The 25,743-nt window shown below is 36.8% G+C and overlaps 2 protein-coding genes across 2 annotated transcripts; both read right to left on the bottom strand.

Moving 5' to 3' along the window:
* Positions 1 to 1,183: 1,183 nt before the first annotated feature.
* On the bottom strand, positions 1,184 to 2,692 carry trmt112 (tRNA methyltransferase activator subunit 11-2). Its single transcript, XM_019115046.2, has 4 exons — positions 2,484 to 2,692; positions 2,076 to 2,177; positions 1,858 to 1,950; positions 1,184 to 1,533 (listed from the first exon to the last, which is right to left on the bottom strand). The coding sequence occupies exons 1-4, from the start codon at positions 2,556 to 2,558 to the stop codon at positions 1,435 to 1,437; spliced, it is 369 nt and encodes a 122-aa protein (XP_018970591.1). The 5' UTR covers positions 2,559 to 2,692; the 3' UTR covers positions 1,184 to 1,434.
* Positions 2,693 to 3,398: 706 nt separating this feature from the next.
* atg2a (autophagy related 2A) lies at positions 3,399 to 25,718 on the bottom strand. The gene is made up of 42 exons (XM_042738015.1): positions 25,193 to 25,718; positions 24,457 to 24,619; positions 24,204 to 24,353; positions 23,997 to 24,099; positions 22,828 to 22,966; positions 22,356 to 22,559; positions 22,071 to 22,173; positions 20,468 to 20,647; positions 18,916 to 19,058; positions 18,492 to 18,567; positions 18,122 to 18,374; positions 17,897 to 18,038; positions 16,109 to 16,207; positions 15,866 to 16,033; positions 15,474 to 15,738; positions 14,850 to 14,937; positions 14,560 to 14,728; positions 14,345 to 14,487; positions 13,998 to 14,152; positions 13,456 to 13,610; positions 13,182 to 13,332; positions 12,870 to 13,054; positions 12,687 to 12,767; positions 11,277 to 11,383; positions 11,102 to 11,194; positions 10,949 to 11,019; positions 10,781 to 10,857; positions 10,207 to 10,377; positions 10,003 to 10,123; positions 9,215 to 9,441; positions 8,812 to 9,041; positions 8,470 to 8,605; positions 8,185 to 8,397; positions 8,004 to 8,105; positions 7,830 to 7,912; positions 7,341 to 7,496; positions 7,181 to 7,250; positions 6,927 to 7,009; positions 6,726 to 6,847; positions 6,369 to 6,523; positions 5,378 to 5,530; positions 3,399 to 5,245 (listed from the first exon to the last, which is right to left on the bottom strand). The coding sequence occupies exons 1-42, from the start codon at positions 25,361 to 25,363 to the stop codon at positions 5,009 to 5,011; spliced, it is 6,093 nt and encodes a 2,030-aa protein (XP_042593949.1). The 5' UTR covers positions 25,364 to 25,718; the 3' UTR covers positions 3,399 to 5,008.
* Positions 25,719 to 25,743: the final 25 nt, after the last annotated feature.

Genomic DNA, 25,743 nt, shown 5'->3' with positions numbered 1-25,743 from the left:
CTGAAATCATTTCCAAAGAACGGCTATTTTCTTGTTTAAACATGAATTCAGCGTTTGATCTCTGGTTCTGAATCGGAGAAAACGTGGAATAATCTGACGTGGATGCGGAGCCTCGAGCGCCGTCAGGCGGCCGCGGATGGATGAAAGGAGGGCCGCTCTGGTGGTTCGTTGCGGTATTGCAATATAAGATTTAAATATAGAGAGCTCGAAAACAGTTTATCCCGTTTTTTTCCCTTTTAACCTCCCTCAGACTAAATATAGTTGCAGCCTAGCCACGTCATCTTGCTCTCAGAGGTTTCTGTGTGATATGAATAAGTCCTTGGCAGAGTTTGTTCCATGAAACTACTACAGCTGACCTAGATAATCTCAGACAAGTGCACTGTCCACACGAAGAGATGCTTACACTGACAAATATAATGAGACTACAGCTGCTTTATGACCTTAGGTACTGGCTTATTATTGTAAATAACCTTACTGTTCATTAAATATAGCTTAAATAAAATAAACTATAAATATAAGATGAAAAACTGAGTAAATGTGAAACTGTAATGTTAACTTGACAACTGCTATAAATTTTAAGTATGTTAAGTTAAAGAACTAAAATTACTAACTTGAAATAAATACTAAAACTGAACTAAAAATAAAATTAACCTAAATACTAGTAATAAAAACAATAAAATTGTGTTTATATATATATATATATATATATATATATATATATATATATAATATAATATATATTATATATATATATATATTTATATATATATAAGTGCTGTCAAATGATTATTATATATTTAAGAAAAATATTGTTGTTCATATATTAAATATATTTATATATAAATGTATACACATGTTAATATTTTCAAAATATATACTGAATGTGTGTGTATTTATATATACATAATAAACAAACACAGTACACATACATATATTATGTAAACAAAAACTTTTATTTTGGATGCAATTAATCGGAATTAATCGTTTGACAGCACTAATATATGTGTGTGTGTGTGTGTGCAGTTAATCTTTAACCTTTATCTTATCGTTAATCTTTAAATCTGCACACACACATATTATTATTAGGTGTCATTATTTTATAAAAAAAGTCATTATTTGCAGGTCGCACCAACAAGTAACAGAAGACGATTTGTACAGAAAAAAAAATCTACTAAAGCCCAACTTAATCAATACAAATTTATTTAATATTTTACAAAGCACAATATACAATGGCAGAAACAACAAAAAAGTAAATTCTCATAGCAACCAAATTCAAAGCAACCACATGTTTGGAGACATGACTGTATAAATCAGCATAACTTTTGAATTATGGTCTTATGTTTCTCTCCATTATCTTTTGAATAAAACTCCACCCCAAAAATGCGGGTCTGATATTCAATATCTTTTCTTCTGGGACACGAGTAGCAGCTTGATCTACTCGCCTTCATTGAGTAACATGTTGGGAACACCTTTGGAGATTGGGAACTCTCTGCCAGATTCAGGACACTGTAAACATCCCTCTATAACCTCAACCTATGAGGAAAGAGAACACCGCTGTTAGCACTAACTCACTTCAACAAAATTCAAATTTAACATCTTACTTGCTTCTGACCAATGGAATAAATCTTTCATTATTTTTTCCTCTTTTGGAAAGTCACAGAAACGCTACACTGGATCTTATTTTATTTTAATTTTTTTTGCTTTTAGGGCAAATAGGAACTCAAAAAATATTTTTCTTATAGACTTCTCCATCTGAGAACCCCGGACATGTGAAAAGGGTCCATAGGAAATGACTAAACTATATATGTATATATAAAAACATTAAATACTTTCTATAAGTCATCTGATGTGTCTCACCTCCAGAAGAATTCTGTGAACTTTACGCAGGAACTCCTCATCATTTTCATAGTCTGGTATGAGAGCGCTGGGCAGGTCTTGAGACTGTCCAAGCTGTTAAAACACTTCATGAGTATCCCTCAATCCACCAGTTTAATGCAATGGTCTTTTTTTAATGCAAACTCACCCTCCTTATAAAATATCAGTGAAATGACATGAAACACATCATCTTCACTCACCCATTCTGCTGCCTGAATCAATGCACTCCACTCCAGCTTAGGAATCATCCGGCTCACAAACTGAGCATTGAACTCCAGCTCATTCACTTTCACTTCTGTTGCTTCATTCATGAGCCAAGACAGAACAAGAGGCAGATTTGTCATTCAAAAGCATTGTGTGTGTGTGTGTGTATGTATGTGTGTGTGTGTGTATATATATATTATATATATACACACACTTCATAGTCTGAAATTAAAATCTTGATGGTCAAAAATGTTTCATAGTCATGCAGCTTCCATGTAACTATCTGATGTGAATGTTTGATTTTTGAGCAAAAGCTAGAAGCCGTTTGGACTGCTGCATGCTGAATTAATGTGTATCTCACAAATAAACTGTTTATTAATGAAAACACTTTACGTCAAGCTCACCTTGATAATAAGAGGGTATCCTTTAGTCACACCTTTCACGTGGGATGTTAACATGTTATGCGTTAACAGCTTCATTTCCGCAGTACGTGGCTATTTATTTCAGAAACAAAGTTTAATGATTATGAAAGCGTTACGTTTTTTAAAAACAACAACCACCACATGCGTTTTGGCGATGACTGACTGTATGCAACCTCTAAAACAAGCCCCCTGAGAAACAAAGCGCGGTGTATTTGGTTCCGCACGCAGAGCTACAGTTAGTAACTGGCTAATAACTGCATTATGTCGTTATAAGTGGGATATACTGTATGTAATAATTTCAATTTAAGATGTAAAATTATGGTTAAATCTCAGTGACTTATTTAAGTCAAGTCTAAATTATAATTACACAAATGTTGAATATTGATTTCAAACGTCTTGTTCACAAAAGTGCTAAAGTATCATAATGTCCTCCAAACTAATAAATTTTAATAGCGGCTGGGTAACAACTAAACACAATAAAGCCACACATTGTGACGTGCTAAAATTTTAAATTACAGTATGTGACGTGTAAAACAAGGCTTTGATTTAACTTTACCCTCTAGTATCATGATATTTCTGCTAATTATAATAGGCTATTTTGCTAACTTTTACCCCGTTTATTTATTTATACATTTTTCAGTTTTATCAAATAATTGATGGTTTTAGACTATAAGCTATACATGTGTATATTTCCTGATATGCAAATAGTATATGCATATCAAGGGGGAAAAAACTGACTGTTTGCTGTGGGACAAACACCTAGTCACATAGCATAACATACAGTATATTTGTTTAGATCTATTAATGTCATTTTCTAGGATAGTACAGATATAAAATTATTTATTAAATCACACTATTATTACCTCTGGATGCAACATTTACAACAGTAAATTAAAATATTTTTCAAATGCACATTTTTATTTCTTTTTTTTTGTATTAATTGGTTTACACATTGTCTTGGTACTATACAGGTAACTCTCACAGCGTGTGATATAGTTGTAATTACAGAAGAAACAAACGCACACTGATAGCTATGAATCACACAACCAGCCAGCCAACCATCAATACACCAACACATGCATGTCCTGACACACTCGCTCAAACACACGCTGTACATACTTAGACACAAATAAAAACACCACAAACTCACTTCCCTCACACTGTTATGCAATTAACAAAAACGTGAATGTAACATTACCCCATAAGCCCTTTGTCAACCAACCCACTCCCCACCGCTTCTTCCTGCACAAGGACATCAAATGCTCAACATTATCAGTTTTTACATTTCACTAGCCATTATTACACATGAAATCAAATATTTAAAACATGTAGGAAGGCAACTAATGAGACGAAAGCAAGAATGTTTGATTGAGGAGTAAGTGGCAGATAAAAGGCTGGATCAGTCAAGAACATGCCTGGGTCATATTTCACCACAAAAACAGAAGAAAAACTATACTACCCAAAAGAAAATAAGGTTTGCATTGTGCATTATTTTTCTGGACAATTTAACCACATTTCAATCCACAAATCTCATTACTGTAAAGAAAGAAAAATCTACTGCAATGTGAAAAAATAATAAAATAGCAAAGTATTTATTTATACTGATGGTATATGGATGTGTGTTGTACTGACTTTATGCTGATTTAAAAAATACTGCATTACAGAAATGAAAATGAAATAAAGAATTAAATGTACAATATGCATTACAGATGCAAATATGTGCAATTGTCAAGAAAATTATGTTGCAATGCAGGAAATCCTAACATAGGCTTTATTTTCTTTATACAAAATCTAATAACTTACTTTTATCTTTTGATTTTAGGGTGAAATATGACCTGGACATTTTCCTAGATTCACCCAAAAAGGACAAGAAGACAATAAATTTAAATTCTGAAAGACGAGAAGATGAAGAGGAAATTAAATGATCCCTCCCAAACAAAGACTGCATCACCCAAAGAATGAATGCATTATTTTAGGCTTTAAGAGTTTAAAACAAGGTCTTAATAATGTCAATGAAGTACAATTATGGCACAAAGACATCAGGATGAGAGGAGAATCTCTTTCCTAGTGTTAAATGAAAGGTAAGGTAAGGCCACCTCAACGCATTTAATAAGCGTTTCACCTTACCTCAATGAGTAATTAACTTCAACATTATGTTTGAAATACTTGAGAGGGAGAAAATCGATTCAATCAGATGTTAAATGAGTGTTTCAGAGAGGGAAAAGAAACATCTGGTCTTGAGCTCACAGGTAAACAGAGTTACAGACTGATATGATTGAATATGTTTCAATACAACAAGATGAGACGGAGCTGCACTTGGCTGTCTAGAGCAAAAGTGCAAGACCAAAACATATGCATTGCATGAAACAATGTGTGCAACTATGTGGAAGCCACTTAAAAATGGTTCAGTTTCCATTTTTGTTGTCCTTTGTTTTTGCATTGATACTCACATTCACACTTTCACATTCATACAAACAAAAATCAGACTTCATTAACACCTGTCAATCTCATTCTTGGCCATCTTCGGTGCGCCATTTTAAGTAGTCCTCTTTCCGCGCATCTGGTTTAATTTGGTTCCGCATTCCTCCCAGTAGGTTTGAAGTGGCCTCTGAGGCAACTATAAGTGGACGGACTACAGTGGGCGGGATCTGACGCAAAACCCCGCCCACTGCTCCAGGAAGACCTTTCTGCTCGTGACCACGAGACGCGACATCACACAGGGTCTGAGCGGTGTCAATCATTCCCTGGCAAAGGCGAAAATGGCATGAGGACGTCAGTGATAAAGAGAGTTGGACTAGCCATAAACATTTTATATTATACATTTATTAATCTAAATAGTCAGAGATACACATGTTGTTAATAATACAGGGATGTACCTCTCTGACGGTATCATAGGCCTTAGCCACACCCTCTCTGAGGTCAGCTGGTTGAGGGGTGCGTCTGGGACGGGGAGTGGGACGTCCCTCAGTGATGTAACGTGTCAGAGGTGGAGTCGGAGATAAGATGTCATACACTGTCTCCGCAGTGGACTGGAAATATACATAAAAAAAAGTAAATATTAAATAAATATAATTACAAATTAAAAATTGTCATTAAGCCAACAAATATAATATATAATTGAAATATAAAATACAATATATAAAGAATATATATGATAAAAATATAAATAACAGTAGATAGATATACAAATAGGATAAATATAATTATAATGTAAAATAAAATTAATGATAAGTCTATGAGTAAAACAATTAAAATATCTAGGAACATGGTAAAAAGTTCAAATATTATAATAAACAATTAAAAAAAATAATCTAACTGTAAGCATAAAATTATGAATAATAAATATAATTTAAAATAACATGACAAAGAAAAATATAAAAAATATGATAAATAAAAATATAATTCGATATAATTTTAATAAAATGATTAAGAATAAAAATGAATTATGATAATTATACATTCAAAATATTTAGTAACATGGTAAAAAAACAACAAATAAAATAATACATAATTTAAGATATAATTAAAATTTAAGAAATATAAAAATGTATGTTTATAATAAAAATTTATAAAGTAACAGAATAGAAAAGTATAAAAATGAGATAAATTATAATAATTAAATATTAATATAATAATTAAAATAAAATGAATACATCTTTCAATAATTTCATAATTAAGCTACAAGCATAAAATTATGCATAATAAAAATCAATTTAATTAAAAATAACATGATAAAGAAAAATATACAAATATGCTAAATAAAAACACAATACAAAAATAACTGTTTAATAATAAAATGTTGAAAAATTAAAATGACTAGTATGGCTCAGTAATATTGTAGTTCTATGTGTGAGTGTGCAGTAATACCTGAATTGCCTGCACTAGTCTGTTGCTGAGCTCTAGAGCAGCAGAGGCTGTAGAGGTGCCGAATGATGCCGCCCCCCTCTGGAGGCCTCGGATAATACGCCCATCCTTCCGGTACTGCTCTATCGGCATCCAGAACAAATCACGCACACCATGGACTGCAGAGAACACAAAACTTTATTGCAATCTGACTATTCAAGATTAACCTCAAGGTCAGTAAATTCCAACATAACTGGAGAAACATCACTGAAAAAAGATTAAAGTACTGAAATCAGTCCAATAACCATTCCTTTAAATAGCCCGAGCAGTTAAAAGAAATACAGCAATACACCTAACTAAGATGTTACATGTCATACTCACAGAGTTGTACGACAGAATGCATGGGACCAACACCTCCCAGAATCCCCGGCAGCTGGTTCTTCCTGATGTCTGTGAGCCATTCGTTCACAGCATACTGAATCACCTTATCAACACCCAGCAGCCTGAAACAAAACCAACTCGCTCTTCAGATCTAGACTCAAAGCTAAAGCAGGCAACAAGTTAAGATGAAGAAGTGTTTACCCATGTCTACAGCACAATCTCTTCAGCTTTAGTTCAGAGCAGTTCAGCTGGGCCAGACCAATCAGGATGCCTGCAAACGTTCCCTAGGAAACCAGAGATAATATACTTTACTCTAATAGAAGTTGAACTAAAACAACTGATCTTATTCTGAAAATGCTGTTGTTGTGTTTATGCTTAGCACTCAAACTACAAAGATGAACTGACTATGATTACATGAACAGAGCATCAGTTATTTTATATAAGTGATCGCCAACCTGATCAATAACCACATGCTTCCCGTGATAGTCCAGCCAGATGGGAACTTCAGAAGTAAAACGAAACTCTTAAAGAGAGAGAGTGCAAAAGGACATTGATTATGATTTACACATTTGTTTTGTTGGATATTGGCCTGTGGTTCGATGGTAGATCTTCTACCTGAAGTAGATGGGCTGGTCAGAGGAAGAGGAGGAGCCAGCGGAGGAGGAACTCTGCTCACTATAGGTTGTTTCTACAGAAGCAGCCAGATCATGACCCAGTCCAGAGCCAGGTTCTGTGTCGTCTGAAGCCTTCTGAGGAACGTCACTTCTCACTGGAAGAATGCCCATACACAATTACAGTTCAAATAAATAGGCTAAATAAATGTGTACAATTAAAAATTTACATTTAAATTCACATATATAAAAAAAAAACTATTAATAAAATTTTAAAAAGCTGAAATAAAATAAAATACAACCAAAATAGCAATATATATAAAACCTTGGCTAATAGACAAAATGTCAAAAATCACAAATTATTTAAAAATAAACAATTTAAAATGAAAACTGAAAATACAAAAATAAAAGCCAATTCAAAATATTAATAAACCAATGTTAAAGAAAATTAATTATATTATAAGTTAATTATTTAATGTGGTAAGATTTAATGTCATGTTCTGGGTAGATGTATAGGTAAGGATTAACTCCTGCAGCCATGTTACTGAAAAAGTCCTTCAAGAAGAAAAGTGCATCCTAGGAAATGAAAACGAATGGGACTTTTACGGAGCCTGATATGAAACATTATTTGCTCTGTGTTGAAAAATGGTTATCGCATAATGAGTACCTGGTCGATATTGAGTCGCAGAGGTAACAGACTGACTCTCAGACAGCACTCTGGTCCGCCCAAACCCGATTCAGGCATCACCTGCAGCGCTTTCACTGTCAACTACAGCAACAATTGAGCCGGGTAAGAACACAAGCACAAACAGAAACTTGCTCACTTTGTGTCCCGCTCTCTATCTCACCATGTTGGAGTGAGCTCTGCGCGGCATGCTCTCACTGGTGTACAGGTACAGGAACTTGTTGATTTGAGAGGAAGCCAGTCGGTCTCGCACCTCCAGCTCCTGGACGATAAACACTTGGCGAGAAATAGGTTGTTCTCCGAGGCCGGGTCCTTCTGCATCTGGTCCTGCAGCAGGGGGCGCCACCACTGGGTACGTCTCATGCTGGAAACTGACCTGAAGAGAGAGAAAGAGGTTATAGAACAAGGCTTTCTGAATCTTCAAATCACTGATTGAAATACATTATACCTTTGTCAGTTGTATCTCCATGAGCAGTGTGTGCTGCCGCCCACTTCCTCCAACCCACCGCCAGGAGTTCTGGGGCCGCGAGGGCCCCGCTGAACGAGAGGGAGAACCACGGGCTCCGGGAGCAGCTGAGCGAACTCTGTGATAAACACACACACATATCATGTGATTTCAACTTGAAATCGTTTGGAGAGCTTGTTTCAGAGCCTGTTGCCTTGTGAAAACAAGCTAAAACAAAGACAATGCAACATTGTAACAATCTGTAACAAGTCCTAGTTTCACAACAAAGCAAAGATCTACGGACACCCTCAAAGTCGGGCTTCTCAGACCTTCTGCTGTACTCACTTATGGCTGTGTGGTGTGTGGGCCGAGCTGGGTTTGACATTGAAGTCTTTGCCGCCATACAAGTGCCAGACGACAGACACCTCTCGGAGCACCACTCTGTTCTGAGGCACTGGGAAGCGGGTCGGGGCACGCAGCAGATCTGAACTGCCCCGAGGCCGAGAGTAGTAACCATCCCGCACCTTTATAGGGCCCTGGGAGAGCACAGTCACCACAGGCTCCCCGTCTCTAGGCTGTCAGAGAGAGAGAAATTGCACTGTAAAAAATTATTTTTCAAAGTTAAACAAAACAGATTTATTGGAGTATGTTTTGCAGTCTGTCTACTTCAAGATTTGATTTATTGGAGTATGTTTTGCAGACAGTATTAATTAAAGGCTTTTTGCCAGTGAAAATTGAGGGTACATACTGGGATCCCCATCCCAGGAGCCTCTAGGATGCAGAAGTCGTCGTTGTCGGTAGAACTCTCTGATCCTTCCTCTGACATCATATCTGCATTAGCTTCCATAGCTGTGCTGACCAATCCATCAATATCAGACTCCTCCCCTTCTAGAACAGAGGGGCGGAGCTTGGGGGCTTCTCCCGGGAACAGATAGACTGAGACAGGTGAGGCTCGGCGAATGGAGGGAGAACCTGCTTCATAAATACACAGAAGTAAATAACCATTAATCTATAACACTCAAGTTCAGTGTCTTTTTGGTTATACTTCTATTCAGCAAGGATGCATTAAACCGATTAAAAGTGACAGTAAATGCATTTATAATGTTATAAAAGTTTTCTATTTCAAATGAATTCTGTTCTTTTATACTTTCTGTACCACAGTTTCCACAAAAATATTAAGCAGCACAGCTGTTTTTGAGATAAGAAATATTTCTGTGCAGAGATCAGCATATTAGAATGATTTCTGAAGGATCATGTGACACTGAAGACTGCAGAAATGATGCTGAAAATTAAACTTTGGAAGCACAGGAATAAATAGCATTTTAATTCAGATTTCACTATATTCAGACAGAAAACATTTATTTAAAATTATAATAATACTTCACGATACTATACGTCATTTTAGATTAAATAAATGCAGTTCTTTCAAAATTATACCAACCCCAAATTCACGATACTATACGTCATTTTAGATTAAATAAATGCAGTTCTTTCAAAATTATACCAACCCCAAACTATTTACTTTTTTATATAGACATTGGGTCTCTTCCTGTAGGATTCTCTCGGTGTCAATCAAGGCATCTGTGAGGTCACACTGGTTAATCTCTGCTGTCTCTGCTGGAGGGCAGGGCGGAAGTGAGGCAGGACTTTCTGACAGCTAAAAGAGAAATTTTAGAGTTGAATACAAACTGGAGAAAGAAGCTATACTATAGCTGTAAAAAAAAAAAAAAAAAATGATACCAGAAGTTTCTGTCCGGCGATCTCTGTGGGGGATGTGTGGCGAGGGGGAGGGTGAAGATCGCCCTGGGAAACCAGGTACTGCAGCATGTTAACCAGAGCAGCGCACGAGTCGGCACAGGTGTGCACGTGAACTACATTATTAGAACAACGAAGCTCGAACAACGGCTGAGTCTGCAAATATTATTAAAGAAACACAGATAGTATTAACAAAATGGAAGATAAAAATTTGCAAAAACGAGATTAAATGTGAAATAAAGTGCTAACAGGTTTATACAATTTTAAATAATAAAAATAATACATTTTTAACTCAAAACCCTGAGATTGGGCTAACCTAATTAACTAGTTAATTTAGATTTAATTTAATAATTAATATAAACATGTCAATAAATAACATTTATTATATTAAAATATAACAAATAAATATTTTTTATAATAATTAATATAATAATTATAATTAACATTATTATTAATATTATTATTTACTTACAATGCACGCTGTAAAAAAAAATTCTCAGAATAATAAATTGAAATGCTAAGTAATCTTCAAGCCAGTGGAGGCTGGCATGAAACTAACCAGTTTACTCGAGTCAGTTCCTTTCCAAGTTGTTATGGCCAGTTCCAGCAGATCAATGTCCAACACACACACATAGTCTGAGACAAACAAAAATGGCATGATTAGAGGTGGCCCACCTATAGACATTAATGCAAAAACAAGATTTTAAAAGCTATGTTTGTTCTGTACCTCGTCTCAAATCCACAGTATCACTTTCACATTTATCAGACAGGTACAATGCAGAGTCATCTAAGATAAACCTAAAAGAAGATTTCAAAGCTGTCAGGTCCAATCAAATAATTTCAGCGCAACCATTTAAGATCACTCCACAGTGACAAGTACCTGAGGTGAAAGGTTGCAGTGTCCACAATGATGTTGCTGGATAAAGAAAAGGATTCAGCTGTAAACAAAACTCGCAGAGGAAGATAAAGCGGCCTGGAGGGAGAAATGAAAGAGAACGTTAACAGAATGAACTAAGAGCATTTGTGAGACCAAACATTCAGTGTTACTACAATACCTGTAGTCCACTGCACAGGTGGCCAGGTGAGTGTGAAGAACCGTGATGACGGCAGGTGGGGTGTAGCCCAAAATGTCATCATCAATGACATCAAGGAAATCAACAATCTGTATAGAGAACAGTGTTATTATAATTAACTGAAACTAAAACCGTAAAAACAACACATTTGAGTTATTTGCATTAAAAAATGTTGACTAAAATAAAATATAGAAATCTAACAATTATTTTTATTTCAGCTAGTTGCAATATAATAGCAACATTTCACATTTAATTCAGTTTAACATGATGTACTAAAATAAGGAAAACTGGATTAAAAATGAATGAAAACAAAAAACAAACACCCACAAAATTACTAAAATATAAATGGAAAATATAAAAAACTACTTAACATTAATAAAATCTATAAAAGTATCTCAATGTTACTAAAATATCTTTGATAGAGAATGCAGAAAAAATATCAGAAATAAATAATTACTACTACTTCTAATAATAACACATAATTGAAGTCAAAACAGTGATGTTAAAACAAACCATTACAACATAAAATTAATAATAAAAAATTAGATGAAAATATTAGATGAATAAATATTAGAAAAGAAAAACCAAAAAAGACTTTTAAAGGGATACTCCACCCCAAAATGTTTTTTTTTTTCATAATCACTTACCCCCATGTTGTTCCAAACCCGTAAAAGCTCTGTTTGTCTTCAGAACACAATTTAAGATATTTTGGATGAAAACAAGGAGGCTTGAGACTGTCCCAAAGACTGCCAAATAAATAACAGTGTCAAGGTCCATCAAAGGTATGAAAGTCGTCGTCAGAATACGCAGCATACGGTGATATGGAGAGACACAGAGGAGACGGTTGACAAAGGAATTATTGAATCAAAGCTAAGTCATTATTTTTGTTTTCGGATTCGAGCTTACAGCAAAAGTGTTGAGAGACCGTCACTTCATATAACCCAGATTGCACGTTCCTGTCGATATAACCCAGGTTGCACGTCTGATGGAGTATTCTGACGACGACTTTCATACCTTTTATGGACTTTGACACTGTTAATTACTTGGCAGTCTATGGGACAGTCTCAAGCCTCCAGGTTTTTATCCAAAATATCTTAAATTGTGTTCCGAAGACAAACAGATCTTTTACGGGTTTGGAACGACATGGGGTAAGTGATTAATGACAAAATTTTCGTTTTGGGGTGGAGCATCCCTTTAAGTACTTTTAAAAAAACACTTGGCATGGAAACTAATTGAAATACATTTCTGTTGAAATGACTAAAACGGAAATAAAAACAGATTAAATCTATACAGAAATGCAGAAATATTTTAAAAATCCACATTAGCCAAACATTCATGACAGATCCACACACCTATTTTTAGCTGACATCTAATCTAGTGACCAACAGGTACCTGCTCATGCCAGCTATGATTGGTTAACGCCATGTGATGTCTTAAAGTAGCACCATGGAGTCTCAGTGCGACCAAAAACTCCTGCAAAGAAAATGAGATGAATACTTATAAATGACCAACAAACAACAATCGTCCCATCATTAACCCAACTGACAGGCGACAAGAAGATGAGATAACACAGACCTTCACATTCCTCTCAAGATCTAATGTGATCTTGATGGCAGTCGACAGCATCTGAACATCGGTTTCTCGGCCACCAACACTGCTCACCCCCACCTCTGTGGGGTAAATGGTAGGGTCCAGATGACCAGGGGATGTGAATCTGGGCATTTCCAGTTTCACAGGAATAGGGGTGTCTGGGACCTCGGCTATATAAAGAGCCAAAAACAAAAAAACAACTTTTTACATTTCAGAACAGGATAATAACTTTTTCCCATGCGAGAACTAAAGGAGTATAAGAGATTAGATGCCATTTTTAATGGTTTAACAGCTCACCTTTATGGTACAGCTCTACTCTTCTGCTTTCTATGGTAAGGAAGTTGAGATTGGGATTGTTCTGGTGTTGTGTTACACTAAAAATCTTTCCTCCTTCCAAGTCCAAAATGAGTTCTCCATGACAGAGGTCCATTTTACATCCAGCTTCATTCCAAAGGAATGGTATCAGAATTTAATGCGAGGAAAGTTAAATTTTACTGCCACTGGTGTCGACTTCTATAATATTGCTATTGTGACAAAGCTACAATTTATCATGCAGTTTTTTTTCATTTACCTTGCAGTCTGTCATGGCTTGGAGGCGACCTTTGCCAATGAGCACCGTTAAACAGAGCAGACTGAGGGCGTGGCTGGACTGAGGCTCTAACTGTTTCCTTCGTTTTGATTGGTTGGTTGAGAAGAATGGAGGCTCCTCCTCCTCAGAGTCAGATTCTGGAATAATGAGTGAAAAAAAGAATGATCTTTAACTGAAGCCAAAACGTTGTTGTTGCTGTTAACTAAATGAAAAAGAAAAATAATAATAAATAAATAAGATGTAAAACCTTGCCTTAGCAACCAATTTAAATATAACATTTAAGATTAAATTACTAAAACAAAGATCTATTAAAGCTATATAGAAATATACTAAGAAAAGACTAATAAAAATAACAAAAGCACAATTTTTTTTTTTTAAAACTACAATTATAATTAAGACTGAAAATATATAAAAGTAGAAATATTAATATTAATTAATATTAATATTAATAATTGCAAAAATAGGATATAAAACAAGTCAAAATGTTCATAACTCAACATACGAAACAAATGAGCATGACTGACCCAGCCTGAAGGCAGATTTACAGAAGTAAAATTCATCCTCCTCAGGTCTGTGCTGGTGGGAGGGACTACGAGAACTTTGAAAAGAAGAAGGAGGAGCAGGAGGAGGGGACGGAGGAGGTGGAGGAGGTTCCCACATCAACAGATCATTATTAATCCTGGGGAGAAAGAGATAGTGGAGGTTGACATTAGTCAAACATGGCTTTATTTTTACATGGCATTTATTTTATTTTATTTATTTCATTTGTACCCAACACAACATGCATATAATCTGAATGGACATTAATTCTGAAAAGGGCATCTCAAAGTCAATGTTTAGAGATCATTTTTTCAAAAGTTCATTAGTTCACCTGTTATAGATGCTCAGAAAAGCCTCTTTACTGGGAAGGAGAATGTAGGCTACAGGAAATGTGATATCAACCACATACTGACACTGACAGATACACCGAGTCTGAAACTCATCCATCTCCTCTGGGTCTGCTGGGATCACCATCTGAGACAGAGACAGAGAACGAGTCAAGTACAGGAATGAAAGAAAGCCAGACAGCCAGACAGATGGACGTACCTCTTCTGTCTCAAACATAGTGCGGTTTGAGGAGAAAGGAGAGCTGTTCTTCTCTCGGAGTTCACAGGGGTTCTCTAGAGACATGGAGCCCAGCCCCAGATCCCTGTTCACCCCTTCACACACACCCGTACTGTCAGAACCCACTCCTTCATTCACTCGTATCTGAATCCTATAGATGGAAAAGAGAGGAAACTAAGAGAGGGAACTACAAACGCTTTCCTAAGATTTGTATGACACATTGTATTGTTCTCATAGCACAATCTCAGACATGCATACACTCTCTAACTCACCTGGGAATACCATCAGGGTTCTGTGGATCTGGGCTCTTTTGCACAAGGATACAGGGAAATGCCTCTCCCTCCCAGCCCTCATACACTCCTAAAACACACATACACACTCCAGGTGAGTTTAGAGAGAAAATACCACTGTATCCTGAACACTAGACCTTAAAATGATTCCAACCAGACTGAAACAGAAACAGAATAAAAAAAATTAAAAAAACAGCTGAAAATAATTTTGATTTTATCCACCAGGATTTGATCAAATCGTTATTATTAAAGGGACAGTAAAAAGATATTTTGAGGAATGTTGACAACCAAACAGCTGCAGGTAGCTACTGACTTCCATAGCATGGACAAAAATAGGATGGAAGTCAACAGCTAACAGCAACTGTTTGGCTACCAACATTTGTTAAAATATGTTCTTTTGTGTTCAACAAAAGAATGATTCATGAGAATGAATAAATTATAACAAATTTTTCATTTTTGGGTGAACTATCCCGTTGCATTTTAACATTATAAACTGTCACTATTGTTTCATCTAATGTGTCCTTGTTGTATTAACTGCTTAGAAAAAAAAAAAATCTTACTGACCTAGCGTATATGACAACTGAAAAAAATAAATGGACGCCTCACCGTGCAAATCAGTGAAACAGGCCTCCAGTAGTTTGGTGAGTTTGGCCCCTGGGCTGCAGGGGCCGTCCTGCTGAACGTCTGGCCCCTGCTGAGACTTCAGCTCCAGATTAGAGATCTGCAGGCTCAAGATCTCATTTCGCACTGCACGCTGGCTCAGGGGCCGTCTCAGCCCCAGGGGTCGAAGGTCAGGGATGGGGAAACGGACCTTCAACACGGCATAAGGAGATTGAAGCAGGAGAGAAGAATGGAGCTCCAACAAATGAGACTGCAGAGAAAGATTAAACCATGCATTACAAACAATTTTACTGTGTAAGGTTAAAAAATAAACCATTTTTTTTTTTCCTGAGGCAGGGGTATTATGTTGTTGTTTTTAATTAGGAGAGTTTTATGACCTCTGCAGCCTGCGCAGTGTTTCTTTGACACGGAGCTGGACTGTGCCTCAGGGCCTGCAGTATGTCGTCCAGTCGGCCTATGATGTCCAGGTCCAACTCAGAGCTGAGCTCACCGAGCTCGACTCGCAGAGAGCTGTCCCTGCGTATCACACGACGCCTGCTTCCACTCTATAGGAGAACAGCAAAAACTGTTTCATATAGATCTATCACTGAAAGTAAAAAAGTATAAAAGGACTGTAGTACCTTACGCATGTGCTTCTCAGACAGACTGTGGTGGAACTGGGCACAGGGTCTGGCAGTGGTGCCCATCGTAAAGAGACCAGCTGACTGGAACTGCAAAAGCTGGGAAAAGAAAACGTGTGGACGCACATACTCATTTTAAAGGAACTCTTCCAGAACCTTCATCAGCCTGTGTGATGTCTCCTGCTGGATTTGCAAACGTTTGGCCGACTGACTTGTCGTAACTCAAACTGTGTTCACATCTGTTTAAAATTCTCCCTGAGCAGTTGGCAAAGCCTTGGACGTGTGACTGTATTACACCATTACACCACTGTAATAATCTGGTGACCAACTGGTAATTTTCTGATTTAAATGGCCGTTTGACTGTTTTGACAGTCCAGATTGTGGTCTAGAGGGCAACAGCGATTAAAAATTAAACACAATACTCTACAAAGTAATGCAACAAAAGTGTTTTAAGAGAATGTATAATAAAATAATAAAAACTGAACTTTACTTGCTCTTTGCTTTAAATAAGAGAGTTCAAAATGTTATTCAGTATTTGGGCAGTATGTGAAGGCCAGCCAAACAAAGTGGTTTTCATTTGCATGTATTCTTAAAGATCCATCTATTTAATTACAAGCTTATTTTAACTTTCAGGGGTCAGAGAGAGGGTGGAAATGATCAGAAAATCCCTTTTAGTAACACTTAAAAGGGATAGTTTACCTAAATTTTAAAATTCTGTAATTAATTACTCGTCTTTATGTCGTTTCAAACACATAAGTCCCTTTGTTCATCTTCAGAACACAAATGAAGACATTTCTGATGAAATCTAAGAGCTTTCTGACCCTTCATAAACAGCACCATAACTGACATGTTCAAGGTCCCGAAATTTAGTAAGGACATTGTTAAAATAGTCCATGTGACATCAGTGGTTCAACCCTAATTTTATGAAGCTACGAGAGTAGCATGCATGTGATGCTGCTGACGCAGAACCTGCATGCATGCTTCTTGGTACTCTTGTGAACGAGTGTTGAATTCTGACACAGAAGAGAATAAATTGTTGAATTAAGTCAGTTTTTTTTTCCCTTTGCGTTCAAAAAGTATTAGGGTTGAAGCACTGATGTCACATGGACTATTGTAATGATGTCCTTTCTACATTTCTGGATCTTGAACATTTCAGTTGTGTTGCTATTTATGCAGGGCCAGAAAGCTCTTAGATTTCATCAAAAATATCTTCATTTGTGTTCTGAAGATGAACGAAAGTCTTACAGGTTTGAAACAACATTAGGGTGAGTAATTAATGACAAAATTTTAATTTTTGGGTGAACTATCAATAAGGTTCAAACCCTTAACATTAGTAAATGCATTAGATTAGATGTGATTTGAGGAAAAACATAATTGTGATTTTCCTGATAACAACTGTGATTGTAATTTCAAATGTGTTTAGGTTTGCTGTGCTTGTTTGTTGGGCTGAATAATAAATAAAGAAATAAATCAATAACATCCAAATTTCTGAATTTTCAAACGTTCAAACCATCCAGCTTTTATTTTGAAATAATGCTGCAGAGAAGCTGAAGAGCTCTTTTGTTGACATGCATGTATTTATTTAAAATATATATTTTTTTTTTACCATTTTAAAATGTACATTTTTTTTTTTACAATTTTTACTACCATTTTACATAAGTGGACTTTAGCTAAAATAAAAAAAAATTAAACTAAAATATTGTTTTAAAATCTGCACTGTAAATCAGATTTTGGTAAACATTGATGACTCAATCAAATTATTATTATTATTAAAATTAAAATGATTACCTCTGTGTACTGTGGACCGCCCGAGTCCCACAGGCACTCCAGCAGTTCCAGCCTGCTGAAGGAGAGGTCAGAGGTCGTGGCTTGGGTGTGGCGCCCTGCGCTACGCATCTCACAAGCCAGCTGCACTGCTGCACCGGTCACCCTAACGACCAGAGGTCAGAGAGAGTCAAAAGGAGTGTACATGCATATACTGTAGGTGAGCATAGCAGGTAATTCCTGCCATACCTGATGTGGGAGTGGGGACATGCTTTAGCAAAGTTTCCTCTCAGATTGTGGAAGTCTCTCTCACTGAACATGCTGTCCTTAAAGAACCCAAGCTCACGGAAAAACAACTGTGACACCTCAGCCAATGAGGACAGCCCATCCGGCCCGGGAGGCGGGTCCTGCTCTAACAGAGTAAGTGTGACTCCGCCCAGAGAGAGGCGGAGAAAGGAGTCTGGTTTCAGCGGCTCTGACTGACTGCTTCGAGATGACCGTTCTATTGGAAAAAAAAAAAAAAAAAAACAAAGACTGATGAAGGATTGCAAGAGAAAACTTTAATAGAAGGCAGTGACACACACAACATGTGTTGTTTAAAACAGGTTTAGATACATACTGGGAGGTCTGCTACATTGAGGCAAACTAGATAAGGATCCTGGTACAGGATAACGACGAGGACAGTTGAGCATTCCCTGAAAGAGACACAAAGTGCAAGCCAATCATACACTGTACATAGATAGCTGACGTATAACAGGCTGATGGACTTTTTTAGTTAAACATTGCTGCAAGTGAGTTTTGAAAATTAAGCCTATCAATTAAAATGTGGTCAGAAAAAGTGCATGAATAATAATAAGAGTAAAAGAATAGCAAAATAGATGTGACATGCTATACAGCAAATCTAATGCGTCTTTACGAAAAAAAGTTTGGCATCAATTTTTTGTCATTCTCTGAAAAATGTTTGGACACCTGAATGAACATTAGAAATACAAAATATGCTGAACTTCATTAGAGAAGACCTTTGAGTTCATAACAGCGCTGACCTGTGGAGACAGAGGGTTTGTTTGAACCAGGCTGCTCTGGCTATGAATGGACGACTCCATATCGCTGTCTGACAGTTCACTCCCAGAGCGTGTTGACAACACACTGCTGGTCATACAGCCGAGACCCATCGAATAAAACATCTCTGAGAAACAAGAGACAAAAATAAGACATTTTGGCAAAATACTGAACTATGAATAGTTTCAGAAAATTTAAATTAGGAGAATAAAAAGAGAATGAAATTAGACAATGCAATTTTTGTCAAGAGTCTGAATCCTAACTTGTAAAATGTATTTATCATCAGAATTAAACCTAATTTTCATGGGTTTTATCCAGTGTCAAAGTGAGGAACAGAAACTGACGTGAAAATGTTCTTATGCATTGCATACACAAATTGAATAGCTTTCTGGCATTCATATAACTAAAAGTTAAACAATTAAATCGTCATTGTATGTGAAAATGTAAAGATAAATAGGGATATTTACATATGGATGTTTTATACATTTTTGAAAACTGTTGCTCATTCACATTTATGATCATAATACATCTTTATAAATGAGGCCACTGGAGAAAATGGCTGTATATTGCCTACTATTTAAAAAAAAAAATAGTATGTGAATGAATGTGTTATTTAGCAAATGACATCCAGTTATCTGAAAACAATCTATAAAGAGAAGTTAAACACCCTAACTCTTACTGCTTCCTGGCATGTTGATACTAGCTCTGTTTCCATCCAAAGATGTGAATTTATCTTATGCGCTAAACTGGAATATCGCATAAAACATTTGCGAATAAAGCACCGTTTCCATCCAACGAGTCAAAGAGAACAAAACCGTCACATTCACAGTCGCATAAACTAGCACTAAATATCTCTAATAAAACTAGCCACTGAATATAATAATTTTCATATATAATAAATTACTTGTGCCTCAGAGCGAGCAGACATAACACAATAAATGCAGTCATTGCTTTTGGAGGTGAAAGCCTGCTGTTTGGGAACGCAGTCATGTAAGACAGTAATTATACACAAATACTTTGATGACAGACTTTCCTCAGGCATTTCAGAACGACCAAAACAACATAGAGATGCTGTGAACGAGATTGGTTCACTGGTTAGTCAAGTTATCCCATCTCATAACGCAAAGTCACATGACTTTTCAATGCGCATGGTGGAATTTATTCAGTAAATGTGTTTCCTTTGTAGTTTATGCATATTTTTTCTTAATCGAATAAAAAGTTTATCCTTCCCAATTGTGCGCATACGTTTTTTATGTGCATTTTTAGAATTTATGTGGATGCAACTTGGGCTACTTCCATCCAGAAGGTTTTTTATGCAATGCATTCCAAAATACTTTATCCACAAATAGGTGAGTTGCAAAACATAATATAAGAAAACATAGCTACTGTCACATATGAAACTGAAGGTCAGGTTGAGCATATTGCATTGTGGAATACATTATTCCATTATTCCAATTATGCCAATCTGAACACACCCATAATTACAATCAGTCATCTACAACAAACCTTTTAAAGTATTGACTATTCTCGTCTCACCTCCGTGCTCCATGCTGGTGACATATGGTTCTGCTTCCAGCTCCAGATCTCTGTCATACATTTCTGAGTTCAGCTGCTTACTAAGATCCTCTTCGATCAATCGCAGATCATCAGAACCCAGAGGCCTAGAAACACCCCCACCGGATACACCACCACCACCACCACCACCACCGCTGCCATCTGACAACAGAGAGAGAAAGAGCACAGTCATTCCACTGGACACTGTCAATCAGACAAGTACATCCAGGCATAAGAACAGTTTTTTCCACAGGCGACCTCCGTTTGAACAGCAGCTAGGACACCCACTACTAGTCTTGTCTAGTACGCAACCTAGGGTTTAGACAGTACAATATATTTAAGCATTTAAATAGTAATAGAAACAATCATTTAAATAATAGAATATTTATCATGTAAAACATATTATATACAATAATTAAATTAAATGTGTTCAGCATGTGTTCTAATTACTACATCTAGACACATCTAAAAAAAATAGAAATAAGGTAGAAAAACAAAGTAGTATAAATTTTTATATTTTTCTTTATATCCTCTTGAGCTCCTGGAAAGCATATCAAATCCCCTGCACATTTTGCACACTTGGCAAATAGAGAACATTCTGATTCTGAAAAGGGATAGTTCACCCAAATATGAAAATCCTGTCATCATTTACTCAAGTTGTTTCAACCAATAAATAAAATTGTTTCTTCTGTTAAACACAAAAGAAGATATTTTGAAAAAAAGAAAGAAAGAAAGAGAAAAAAGTTCCATACTACTATGGAAGTCAATGGGGATCATCAACTGTTTGGGTACTCATATTCATCAATATACAGTGGGGGAAATATTTATTTGATCCCCTGCTGATTTTGTAACTTTGCCCACTTACAAATAAATCAAGGGTCTGTAATTTTCTATGGTAGGTTTATTTTAATGGATAGAGATGGAATACCTACCAAAAAAAAAAATCCAGAAAAAACACATTATATAAAGGTTAGAGATTGATTTGCATTTCAGTGCGTGAAATAAGTATTTGATCCTCTACCAACCAGCAAGAATTCTGGCTCCCACAGATTGGTTATGTGCCCATGTGGAACACAGATTAGTCCTGTCACTTTAAGAAGTTACTCCTAATGTCAGGTTGTTAGGTGAATAAGACAACTGTCCACACAATCTATATATTCCATTCTGACTTCTCTCACCACCATGAGCAAGACCAAAGAGCTGTCAAAGGATGTCAGAGACAAGATTGTAGATCTGCACAAGGCTGGAATGGGCTACAAGACCATCAGCAAGAAGCTTGGTGAGAAGGAGATAACTGTTGGTGCGATTATTCAGACCCTTCATTTTTTTGTAAATGGGCAAACTTACAAAATCAGCAGGGGATCATATAAATATTTTCCCCACTGTATATATATCTTCTTTTGTGTTCAACAACAAAAAAAGAAACTTATACAGGTTTGGAACAACATGAGAGTGAGTAACCCTTAGTATCCCTTAAAGCTGCTGCAAACAGCCATATGATTTGAAAATGGGAAAAAAATTGAGATATGAGACATAAAGCATATTAAAAGCGATGAGCAAACACAGAACAGAGTGCTCATGTTACCTGAAGTCCTGATGCAGAGGGAGGACATGAGGTCCGTCAGGTGTGTGATCTGACTGGGGGACAGCAGCAGGTGGAGACACCCGACTTTACCGTCCAACTCAAACTAAGAGGAAATTCAAATCAGTTAATAAGGAAAGTAATATAAATCTCCTGTTTTGTACTGATGAAACCCCTTCATTCATGATGAAGTCAAATTATTTGATCATTTGATCGCACGGATTCAGAAGATTCATGATCATGCTTAAAACATTTCCATTCAGTCTTTATTTTATTGTGCACACAAACCTTGGGCCCAGGCAGCATTTCATTCTGTTTGATTTTGACTGTCGTCTCTATGAATCCAGAGCATTGTCCAATCAGCAGAGGCTCAGGGGGCTTCGGGGTGGGATGTAACGATTGAGGGGCGTCAGAAGCATTATCACTTTTATAATTTTCATCCATCTTATCCGTCTCCCTGCTGCTCGCCATGTCATCAGAATGAACTAGCCCCTAAATTGATGAATTGAGATCAGTCCATTATAACTTTATGCTTGCCATAGCAACATTTATATTTATTCATTTAGCAGATGCTTTTAACCAAAGCCACTTACAAATAAGGAACATCACAACAATTTATCATGAGAGGCAACAATATTTGTAGTACACTGTGTTAAATATGAATACACAAGCTAGCAGGTAAGTGAAATGCAGAAAAAAATCAAAATAAATAAATAAAGTAAGTTCAAAGCAACTAACAGGTTGTATAATTTCCCCTGACCTGTGACCCTCCGAGAGTCTCATAGAGCAGCTGTACAGAGTTGAGCTGAAGGATCTTGTGCAGGAAGGCTGGTGGCTGGTGGATGTCTACAGGCACTGTCTGGCTTGAGTCTCTTACAGCCTCATCATAATAGTCCACTCTGCGGTATCACATGTTATCACCAGCGACAGAACACAGATTGGTCACAAACAATGGAATGCAAACTAGAGTAGGGTTGCCAGGATTTCACAACAAAATCCATTCAATTGCTACTCAAAGCTAGCCTAAAACTAGCCCAAGGGGGTCCCCCAGTAAAAACAGCGTTCAGGAGGGTAAAATACATGTTTTTTGTCAGGGTTCCCCTGGTAAAATAAATATCACATATTGGGGTCACTTCAACCCGCAGACATGAAAAACAACCCATGGCAACAATGTTAAAGTAGCCACATTCCACGAAAAAAACCCACAAACTTGGCAACAATGCTCTAGAAACTCAAGCATGCAAGGTTTGTTCTGAAGGATATGATTGATGCTTATGAGTCAATGAGTATTTTTAGTTTAACCTGTGAATCGACTAAAAGAATGCAAAGATTTTCAAGTATTTTTACTTGGAAAATATGTTAAAGGTTTAGGGTCATTACGATTTAGAAATTCTTTTTTTTATTTAGCCTATAAATGTATATATAAAATAATCTATTGTGACAATAAAGACATTTATTTACAAAAGATCTCCATTTCAAAATTTGTTCTTTTGAATCTTCTATTCAGAAAAGAACTGAGAAAAAAAGTATCACAGTTTCTGTAAAAATATTAAGAAGCACAACAGTTTTTAACATTGATATAATAATAAGAATCAGCATATTAGAATGATTTCTGAAGGATTATGTGACACTGGTGTAATGATGCTGAAAATTCAGCTTTGCATCACAAGAATAAATCACAGTTTAGAATATATTAAAATAGAAAACGGCATAAGAGACTTTTAAAAAACATAAAAAATCTGAACCCAAACTTTTGAACTTTAGTTTTTTTTTCAATAACCAGAATCAAAGTTTTAAAAATCCATGCCATTCTTCAATGGCACATCTACCTGGGTAACCATATCTGGCACATCACCATACTTTATTAATAAATAATAAAAACAACAAAATGCATCCATAAGTGCACAAAGATGTAATTCATGGCCTCACCGTTTAATGCGCATCTCTAAGGCGACCCCAGTCTCAGCGTCCAGGGAATGGTGTTCTACTCGCACGATAGTGTCCAGAAAGGTGACTTTTATTCGCCGCAAGACTGCAAACACACAAACAATATGTGACAATATACAGTCATCTAACAGTTTTACTTCACTTCAAATGTACAAAATCACGCTCCTAGACACAAGAATTGCTACACACCGGTCTCGATGGTCTGTGCAAACATTTCCAGCCCCTCCAGTGGAGCAGGCGGGTCTTCTGACGCCTCGGGTGGGTCCTTCAGGCACTCCTGGGCCAGCTGCATACTGGACGTCATGCATGACGACCACCCTTGGGAATCCCAGTTTCCATCTAAACGAGATCAGAGCAATTAAACAATAAGTCAGTCCTGTGTAAAATATGGCTTTATGTATTAAACCAAAGGAGTGCACAAAGAACGCTCCACAGAACTCACTGGTTCTGTATTTGGGTCTGCATGTTATCTGCAATCCAGTGACTTCAAGGGTGCAGTGTTCTGTCACAAGTGCCGCCCAGGGAATGGTCACAGCGATGCTGTTCACGAAACCTTCAACAATCTCCAGCGGAGCTCCCAATGAGTCCAACAACTCATTCACTGCCTGAAAAGAGGATTCAGAGAATAGTTAAAGAATCTGAAGGTCAAGTGATCACATGTAAGAACAGCAGATGTCAAAATGACTGTGAAACAGGGGAAGGATGTAGAGCTAGATCAGAGGTTTCCAGTCTTTTAGATGCTACAGAATATAATCATCCCCATCCTAAAACTGAAAAGGTGTCCATATATATTTGTATGTATAATGACCCAATTTATACTGTAAAAAAAATGAAGTGCAAAATAATATTTGAAAAGTGTTTGTATTATTATATATAATGCTGTACTGTTTGATTTATGTAAATTTTAATGATTGACAACTGACAACTAAAAAAAATGTAAAAAGACAATAAAGACTCAAAATGTGAAAGCAAGAGTTAGTAAGCCTTGATCACTGTGACTTAAGACCAGGAAGAAGATCTGAGATGCAGCCTTTTCTGCACAAGTCATAAAATTCTTGAGTGCTCCTTCAACTAACAAGATGTGTTGATCTCATATTCAAGGCTAGATATTGCGAAATACTGGAAATAAGGGCCACTTGGACAAAGAAATTGGCCTGGGCATGTCTTCCCACACTTACCCACACATCCAGGTTAATTTCTCTAATGACACCGCTGCCATTGTACAGGTCCAAGCTCAGCTGGTCCAAACTGAGTCTTTCCTCCAAGAAGTGTCCCAGGTAGTGTTGCAGGAGGTACCGACAGGCCCGTTTCTTTATCGAGCCCGACCAGGGGAAGAGCCACCGAGACATAGGGCCGGAGCAGACGGGGAGAGGGAGCAGAGAGGCGGCGGAACAAGACACCAGTCCTGCATAACAGACCTAAACCCCCCTCGGTAGTGTGTGAAAATTAGAATACAATAATACAAGACGACGATGGACAAGAAGGAGTTAAACCGTCTAACTTCCTGTCCTTTGACACCAAAATCGCCTGGTTCTTCGTTTTTGGACGTCAGGTTGTCCAAAGCAGCGTTTAAAAGAGGATATTTGTGTTGCTACTTTTAATAATAAATGTCACTGAAATATGCGACAGGTCCTCTGGCCAACGGGTTGTTTATTGTTTTCATACTCGGACTGAACGAGTGTGCGTCATGACGTCAACGTAGCTGAGGATACCGGAAGTTGGATGCGTC

Source organism: Cyprinus carpio, chromosome B14 (assembly GCF_018340385.1).
Source record: "Cyprinus carpio isolate SPL01 chromosome B14, ASM1834038v1, whole genome shotgun sequence".
Lineage (NCBI taxonomy): Eukaryota > Metazoa > Chordata > Actinopteri > Cypriniformes > Cyprinidae > Cyprinus > Cyprinus carpio.
The sequence above is the reverse complement of the archived record's forward strand: the minus strand, read 5'-3'. Positions and strand labels throughout refer to the sequence as shown.